This window comes from Oncorhynchus gorbuscha, unplaced genomic scaffold (assembly GCF_021184085.1).
Source record: "Oncorhynchus gorbuscha isolate QuinsamMale2020 ecotype Even-year unplaced genomic scaffold, OgorEven_v1.0 Un_scaffold_1995, whole genome shotgun sequence".
Lineage (NCBI taxonomy): Eukaryota > Metazoa > Chordata > Actinopteri > Salmoniformes > Salmonidae > Oncorhynchus > Oncorhynchus gorbuscha.
In genome coordinates, this window is record NW_025746616.1 from 22,501 (window position 1) to 32,500 (window position 10,000).

General features: G+C 44.4%; 1 protein-coding gene across 1 annotated transcript in view; it reads left to right on the forward strand.

The window, feature by feature from the left end:
* The window catches only part of LOC124024756 (amyloid beta precursor protein binding family B member 2-like), a 41,797-nt gene that overhangs the window by 599 nt on the left and 31,198 nt on the right, over positions 1 to 10,000 (forward strand). Inside the window, 4 exon segments of the mRNA XM_046338538.1 lie at positions 3,182 to 3,390; positions 8,785 to 8,847; positions 9,460 to 9,539; positions 9,795 to 9,846. Coding sequence (XP_046194494.1) covers positions 3,182 to 3,390; positions 8,785 to 8,847; positions 9,460 to 9,539; positions 9,795 to 9,846 — 404 coding nt within the window.

A 10,000-nucleotide genomic window follows, 5' to 3' on the forward strand; every position in this document is an offset into this window, starting at 1 on the left:
ACTAATACCTAGCTAGTATCATACTGACTAGACACTAGACACTAATACCTAGCTAGTATCATACTGACTAGACACTAGACACTAATACCTAGCTAGTATCATACTGACTAGACACTAGACACTAATACCTAGCTAGTATCATACTGACTAGACACTAATACCTAGCTAGTATCATACTGACTAGACACTAGACACTAATACCTAGCTAGTATCATACTGACTAGACACTAATACCTAGCTAGTATCATACTGACTAGACACTAGACACTAATACCTAGCTAGTATCATACTGACTAGACACTAGACACTAATACCTAGCTAGTATCATACTGACTAGACACTAATACCTAGCTAGTATCATACTGACTAGACACTAGACACTAATACCTAGCTAGTATCATACTGACTAGACACTAATACCTAGCTAGTATCATACTGACTAGACACTAGACACTAATACCTATCTAGTATCATACTGACTAGACACTAGACACTAATACCTAGCTAGTATCATACTGACTAGACACTAATACCTAGCTAGTATCATACTGACTAGACACTAATACCTAGCTAGTATCATACTGACTAGACACTAATACCTAGCTAGTATCATACTGACTAGACACTAATACCTAGCTAGTATCATACTGACTAGACACTAATACCTAGCTAGTATCATACTGACTAGACACTAATACCTAGCTAGTATCATACTGAATAGACACTAGACACTAATACCTATCTAGTATCATACTGACTAGACACTAGACACTAATACCTATCTAGTATCATACTGACTAGACACTAGACACTAATACCTAGCTAGTATCATACTGACTAGACACTAATACCTAGCTAGTATCATACTGACTAGACACTAGACACTAATACCTAGCTAGCTTCACACTCCTACCCTCTAATACAGCTAGACAACACACAGCACATCCTGCAGGAGAGAGAGCCTAACACACACACACACACACACACACACACACACACACACACACACACACACACACACACACACACACACACACACACACACACACACACACACACACACACACACACACACACACACACACACACACACACACACACACACACACTATGTTGTTTATGAGGAAAGAGTGCAGTGTGGGAGGCTTCGGTCAGTGTCTCTCTGTGTGTGTGTGTGTGTGTGTGTGTGTGTGTGTGTGTGTGTTAGGCTCTCTCTCCTGCAGGATGTGCTGTGTGTTGTCTAGTGTCTAGCTGTATTAGAGGGTAGGAGTGTGAAGCTAGCTAGGTATTAGTGTCTAGTGTAGTCTAGTCAGTATGTAGTAGACCTGACAGTGAAATGCTGAATACAACAGGTGTAGTAGACCTCACAGTGAAATGCTGAATACAACAGGTGTAGTAGACCTTACAGTGAAATGCTGAATACAACAGGTGTAGTAGACCTCACAGTGAATTGCTGAATACAACAGGTGTAGTAGACCTCACAGTGAATTGCTGAATACAACAGGTGTAGTAGACCTTACAGTGAAATGCTGAATACAACAGGTGTAGTAGACCTCACAGTGAAATGCTGAGTACAACATTTCACTGTCAATGTGGAGGCTATATACAGGGTGTTACGGTACAGAGTCAATGTGGAGGCTATATACAGGGGGTATCGGTACAGAGTCAATTTGGAGGCTATATACAGGGTGTTATGGTACAGAGTCAATGTGGAGGCTATATACAGGGTGTTATGGTACAGAGTCAATGTGGAGGCTATATACAGGGTGTTATGGTACAGAGTCAATGTGGAGGCTATATACAGGGTGTTATGGTACAGAGTCAATGTGGAGGCTATATACAGGGTGTTATGGTACAGAGTCAATGTGGAGGCTATATACAGGGTGTTATGGAGTCAATGTGGAGGCTACAGAGTCAATGTGGAGGCTATATACAGGGTGTTATGGTACAGAGTCAATGTGGAGGCTATATACAGGGTATTACGGTACAGAGTCAATGTGGAGGCTATATACAGGGTATTACGGTACAGAGTCAATGTGGAGGCTATATACAGGGTATTACGGTACAGAGTCAATGTGGAGGCTATATACAGGGGGTACCGGTACAGAGTCAATGTGGAGGCTATATACAGGGTGTTACGGTACAGAGTCAATGTGGAGGCTATATACAGGGTATTACGGTACAGAGTCAATGTGGAGGCTATATACAGGGTATTACGGTACAGAGTCAATGTGGAGGCTATATACAGGGTATTACGGTACAGAGTCAATGTGGAGGCTATATACAGGGTGTTACGGTACAGAGTCAATGTGGAGGCTATATACAGGGTGTTATGGTACAGAGTCAATGTGGAGGCTATATACAGGGTGTTACGGTACAGAGTCAATGTGGAGGCTATATACAGGGTGTTATGGTACAGAGTCAATGTGGAGACTATATACAGGGGGTACCGGTACAGAGTCAATGTGGAGACTATATACAGGGTATTACGGTACAGAGTCAATGTGGAGGCTATATACAGGGTATTACGGTACAGAGTCAATGTGGAGACTATATACAGGGTGTTATGGTACAGAGTCAATGTGGAGGCTATATACAGGGTGTTATGGTACAGAGTCAATGTGGAGGCTATATACAGGGTATTACGGTACAGAGTCAATGTGGAGGCTATATACAGGGGATACCGGTACAGAGTCAATGTGGAGGCTATATACAGGGTGTTATGGTACAGAGTCAATGTGGAGGCTATATACAGGGTATTACGGTACAGAGTCAATGTGGAGGCTATATACAGGGTGTTACGGTACAGAGTCAATGTGGAGGCTATATACAGGGTGTTACGGTACAGAGTCAATGTGGAGGCTATATACAGGGTGTTATGGTACAGAGTCAATGTGGAGGCTATATACAGGGTATTACGGTACAGAGTCAATGTGGAGGCTATATACAGGGTATTACGGTACAGAGTCAATGTGGAGGCTATATACAGGGTATTACGGTACAGAGTCAATGTGGAGGCTATATACAGGGGGTACCGGTACAGAGTCAATGTGGAGGCTATATACAGGGTGTTACGGTACAGAGTCAATGTGGAGGCTATATACAGGGTATTACGGTACAGAGTCAATGTGGAGGCTATATACAGGGTATATATATAATTGAGGTGATATGTATGTCCCAGATATCTGGAGTGATCATCAGGGCTGTCAGACAGAAGGAGACCTTCCTCCAGGATGGAAGAGGATTACAGACAAGGCTGATAACTACTACTGGCATATCCCGAGTGGAGCCACACAGTGGGAGAGACCAGCGCCCAGAGACCCTCTCACCAGACAGGAGGGCTCTAGCCTGGGGGACACCACCTCAGCCTCCCCACCTCTAGACCACCAGGTAAACACCTAGAATGACATGTTTTTGGTATTTTTAGGGGCGAAAGCGATAATATTTGGATCCCTGACGATGACATTTGATTAAATAGAACCACGTATTTTCTATATATTTGTAACAGTGAGATCTGAAGGCATCAAATCAAAGCAGATGTTAATGGTCACATGGTTAGCCGATGTTATTGGTCACATGGTTTGGTCACATGGTTAGCAGATGTTAATGGTCACATGGTTAGCAGATGTTATTGGTCACATGGTTTGGTCACATGGTTAGCAGATGTTAATGGTCACATGGTTAGCCGATGTTATTGGTCACATGGTTAGCAGATGTTATTGGTCACATGGTTAGCAGATGTTATTGGTCACATGGTTAGCAGATGTTATTGGTCACATGGTTAGCAGATGTTATTGGTCACATGGTTAGCAGATGTTATTGGTCACATGGTTAGCAGATGTTATTGGTCACATACACATGGTTAGCAGATGTTATTGGTCACATGGTTAGCAGATGTTATTGGTCACATGGTTAGCAGATGTTATTGGTCACATGGTTAGCAGATGTTATTGGTCACATGGTTAGCAGATGTTATTGGTCACATGGTTAGCAGATGTTATTGGTCACATGGTTAGCAGATGTTAATGGTCACATGGTTAGTAGATGTTATTGGTCACATGGTTAGCAGATGTTATTGGTCACATGGTTAGCAGATGTTATTGGTCACATGGTTAGCAGATGTTATTGGTCACATGGTTAGCAGATGTTATTGGTCACATGGTTAGCAGATGTTATTGGTCACATGGTTAGCAGATGTTATTGGTCACATGGTTAGCAGATGTTATTGGTCACATGGTTAGCAGATGTTATTGGTCACATGGTTAGCAGATGTTATTGGTCACATGGTTAGCAGATGTTATTGGTCACATGGTTAGTAGATGTTATTGGTCACATGGTTAGCAGATGTTATTGGTCACATGGTTAGCAGATGTTATTGGTCACATGGTTAGCAGATGTTAATGGTCACATGGTTAGCAGATGTTATTGGTCACATGGTTAGCAGATGTTATTGGTCACATGGTTAGCAGATGTTATTGGTCACATGGTTAGCAGATGTTAATGGTCACATGGTTAGCAGATGTTATTGGTCACATGGTTAGCAGATGTTATTGGTCACATGGTTAGCAGATGTTATTGGTCACATGGTTAGCATATGTTATTGGTCACATGGTTAGCAGATGTTAATGGTCACATGGTTAGTAGATGTTATTGGTCACATGGTTAGCAGATGTTATTGGTCACATGGTTAGCAGATGTTAATGGTCACATGGTTAGCAGATGTTATTGGTCACATGGTTAGCAGATGTTAATGGTCACATGGTTAGCAGATGTTATTGGTCACATGGTTAGCAGATGTTATTGGTCACATGGTTAGCAGATGTTAATGGTCACATGGTTAGCAGATGTTAATGGTCACATGGTTAGCAGATGTTATTGGTCACATGGTTAGCAGATGTTATTGGTCACATGGTTAGTAGATGTTATTGGTCACATGGTTAGCAGATGTTATTGGTCACATGGTTAGTAGATGTTATTGGTCACATGGTTAGCAGATGTTATTGGTCACATGGTTAGTAGATGTTATTGGTCACATGGTTAACAGATGTTATTGGTCACATGGTTAGCAGATGTTATTGGTCACATGGTTAGCAGATGTTATTGGTCACATGGTTAGCAGATGTTATTGGTCACATGGTTAGCAGATGTTATTGGTCACATGATTAGCAGATGTTATTGGTCACATGATTAGCAGATGTTATTGGTCACATGGTTAGACATGGTTAGCAGATGTTATTGGTCACATGGTTAGTAGATGTTATTGGTCACATGGTTAGCAGATGTTATTGGTCACATGGTTAGTAGATGTTATTGGTCACATACACATGGTTAGCAGATGTTATTGGTCACATGGTTAGTAGATGTTATTGGTCACATGGTTAGCAGATGTTATTGGTCACATGGTTAGCAGATGTTATTGGTCACATGGTTAGTAGATGTTATTGGTCACATGGTTAGCAGATGTTAATGGTCACATACACATGGTTAGCAGATGTTATTGGTCACATGGTTAGTAGATGTTATTGGTCACATGGTTAGCAGATGTTATTGGTCACATGGTTAGCAGATGTTATTGGTCACATGGTTAGCAGATGTTATTGGTCACATGGTTAGCAGATGTTATTGGTCACATGATTAGCAGATGTTATTGGTCACATGATTAGCAGATGTTATTGGTCACATGGTTAGACATGGTTAGCAGATGTTATTGGTCACATGGTTAGTAGATGTTATTGGTCACATGGTTAGCAGATGTTATTGGTCACATGGTTAGTAGATGTTATTGGTCACATACACATGGTTAGCAGATGTTATTGGTCACATGGTTAGTAGATGTTATTGGTCACATGGTTAGCAGATGTTATTGGTCACATGGTTAGCAGATGTTATTGGTCACATGGTTAGTAGATGTTATTGGTCACATGGTTAGCAGATGTTAATGGTCACATGGTTAGTAGATGTTATTGGTCACATGGTTAGCAGATGTTAATGCGAGTGTAGTGAAATGCTTGTGCTTCTAGTTCCGACAATGCAGTGATAACCAACAAGTAATCTAACAATTTCACAAACTCTACCTTGTACACACATGTAAAGGAATGAATAAGAATATTTACATATAAATATATGAATTAGTGATGGCCGAACGGCAAGATGCAGTAGATGGTATAGAGTACAGTATATACATATGAGATGAGTAATGTAGGGTATGTATGATATAGAGTACAGTATATACATATGAGATGAGTAATGTAGGGTATGTATGATATAGAGTACAGTATATACATATGAGATGAGTAATGTAGGGTATGTAAACAAGATGCAGTAGATGGTATAGAGTACAGTATATACATATGAGATGAGTAATGTAGGGTATGTAAACAAGATGCAGTAGATGGTATAGAGTACAGTATATACATATGAGATGAATAATGTAGGGTATGTATGATATAGAGTACAGTATATACGTATGAGATGAGTAATGTAGGGTATGTAAACAAGATGCAGTAGATGGTATAGAGTACAGTATATACATATGAGATGAGTAATGTAGGGTATATAAACAAGATGCAGTAGATGGTATAGAGTACAGTATATACATATGAGATGAGTAATGTAGGGTATATAAACATTATATTAAGTGGCAACGCTCTAACCACTAGGCTACCCTGCCGCCCGAACACCATCCAGTCCCATCCTTCAGCTCCCCTCAACCCCCTCCCATCTATCTCTGAACACCATCCAGTCCTTCAGCTCCCTCAACCCCTCCCATCTATCTCTGAACACCATCCAGTCCTTCAGCTCCCTCAACCCCTCCCATCAAATCAAATCAAATCAAATGTATTTATATAGCCCTTCGTACATCAGCTGATATCTCAAAGTGCTGTACAGAAACCCAGCCTAAAACCCCAAACAGCAAACAATGCAGGTGTAAAAGCACGGTGGCTAGGAAAAACTCCCTAGAAAGGCCAAAACCTAGGAAGAAACCTAGAGAGGAACCGGGCTATGTGGGGTAGCCAGTCCTCTTCTGGCTGTGCCGGGTAGAGATTATAACAGAACATGACCAAGATGTTCAAATGTTCATAAATGACCAGCATGGTCAAATAACAATAAGGCAGAACAGTTGAAACTGGAGCAGCAGCACAGTCAGGTGGACTGGGGACAGCAAGGAGCCATCATGTCAGGTAGTCCTGGGGCACGGTCCTAGGGCTCAGGTCCTCCGAGAGAGAGAAGAAAGAGAGAATTAGAGAGAGCATATGTGGGGTGGCCAGTCCTCTTCTGGCTGTGCCGGGTGGAGATTATAACAGAACGTGGCCAAGATGTTCAAATGTTCATAAATGACCAGCATGGTTGAATAAATCTCATCAATCTCTGAACACCATCCAGTCCTTCAGCTCCTCTCAACCCCTCCCATCTATCTCTGAACACCATCCAGTCCTTCAGCTCCTCTCAACCCTCCCATCTATCTCTGAACACCATCCAGTCCTTCAGCCTCCCTAAACCCCTCCCATCTATCTCTGAACACCATCCAGTCCCATCCTTCAGCTCCCCTCAACCCCTCCCATCTATCTCTGAACACCATCCAGTCCCCCCCAACCCTTCAGCTCCCCTCAACCCCTCCCATCTATCTCTGACCACCATCCAGTCCTTCAGCTCCCCTCAACCCCTCCCATCTATCTCTGACCACCATCCAGTCCTTCAGCTCCCTCAACCCCTCCCATCTATCTCTGAACACCATCTAGTCCTTCAGCTCCTCTCAACCCCTCCCATCTATCTCCTACCACCATCCAGTCCTTCAGCTCCTCTCAACCCCTCCCATCTATCTCCTAACACCATCCAGTCCTTCAGCTCCTCTCAACCCCTCCCATCTATCTCTGAACACCATCCAGTCCCATCCTTCAGCTCCCCTCAACCCCTCCCATCTATCTCTGAACACCATCCAGTCCTTCAGCTCCCTCAACCCCTCCCATCTATCTCTGAACACCATCCAGTCCCATCCTTCAGCTCCCTCAACCCCTCCCATCTATCTCTGAACACCATCCAGTCCCATCCTTCAACTCCTCTCAACCCCTCCCATCAGCCCAGTGTCTGGCAGACCACCCCTGTATCCCAGGTCGCCCCCAGTGTCTGGCAGACCACCCCTGTATCCCAGGTCGTCCCAGTGTCTGGCAGACCACCCCTGTATCCCAGGTCGCCCCAGTGTCTGGCAGACCACCCCTGTATCCCAGGGCCTTGGAGTGATTGGGGACCCGTCCTTTATAAAAAGCCCACAGTGCCACCTACAGGACAGAAGCAGACCACCCCTGTATCCCAGGTTTATAAAGAGCCCACAGTGCCACCTACAGGACGGAAGCAGACCACCCCTGTATCCCAGGTTTATAAAGAGCCCACAGTGCCACCTACAGGACAGAAGCAGACCACCCCTGTATCCCAGGTTTATAAAGAGCCCACCGTGCCACCTACAGGACAGAAGCAGACAACCCCCCCCCCCTCTATTCATCATCTATGTTTGTGTGGGTTATTCTGGATGGATGTGTGTTTGGGTGGGTTATTCCACATTATTCCACACTACTAAACCCAGAACCAGTAGACCTTGTCTAGGTGTGACCAATAACCCCCCCACTACTAAACCCAGAACCAGTAGACCTAACAGAATTGTCCTGTCTCTCTCTTTTCCCCACCACTGTGTGTGTGTGTGTGTGTGTGTGTGTGTGTGTGTGTGTGTGTGTGTGTGTGTGTGTGTGTGTGTGTGTGTGTGTGTGTGTGTGTGTGTGTGTGTGTGTGTAGAAGCAGCTGTGGGGTGATGTTGGAGCTGTGAGTGGGGGAAAGATTGATAGTGAGGTTTGGAAGGTAAATATCTCTCCTCTAGACTCTGTCTGGGTTCAGGGTTCTATCTGTCTGGGTTCAGGGTTCTATCTGTCTGGGTTCAGGGTTCTATCTGTCTGGTTTCAGGGTTCTATCTGTCTGGATTCAAGGTTCTATCTGTCTGGGTTCAAGGTTCTATCTGTCTGGGTTCAAGGTTCTATCTGTCTGGGTTCAGGGTTCCATCTGTCTGGGTTCAGGGTTCTATCTGTCTGGGTTCAGGGTTCTATCTGTCTGGGTTCAGGGTTCTATCTGTCTGGGTTCAGGGTTCTATCTGTCTGGTTTCAGGGTTCTATCTGTCTGGGTTCAGGGTTCTATCTGTCTGGGTTCAAGGTTCTATCTGTCTGGGTTCAGGGTTCTATCTGTCTGGGTTCAGGGTTCTATCTGTCTGGGTTCAGGGTTCCATCTGTCTGGGTTCAGGGTTCTATCTGTCTGGGTTCAGGGTTCTATCTGTCTGGGTTCAGGGTTCTATCTGTCTGGGTTCAGGGTTCTATCTGTCTGGGTTCAGGGTTCTATCTGTCTATCTGTCTGTCTGGCGAGTTGGCTGGCTGTCTGTCTCTGTCTGATGATGTAATGAGTGATGTCATATCTGTGTACCAGGACCTGCAGGCGGCCACGGTGAACCCTGACCCCAGCTTGAAGGAGTTTGAGGGAGCTACGCTCAGATATGCATCGCTACGGTAAGACAGACAGACGGGCAGACAGACAGACAGACGGGCAGACAGACAGACAGACAGACAGACAGACAGACAGACAGACAGACAGACAGACAGACAGACAGACAGACAGACAGACAGACAGACAGACAGACAGACAGACAGACCTCTATAAAAGGTGATATTGTTACGTACCCAAAGGCAGGAGGAAACTGTGAGCCACACAGTCACAGGTTCTTATTCTTCTGTCCCCCCCCCATCCCCATCCCTCCCCCCCAGGATCCCTCTCCCACTGGAAGAGGAGGAGTCTAACAGTGACCCTGAGGCCAAGGTGAGAGGCCTGTCCTCTGTCTGTGTGTGTATCCCTGTTGTTGTGATGCTGTGTGTGGAGAGAGAGAGAGAGAGAGGGTTGTCAGTGTGGGCTGTCTGAGAGCTGTACAACACTGCCCCTCTGTGGACAGACTGAGAACAGCACTGCCGCTCTC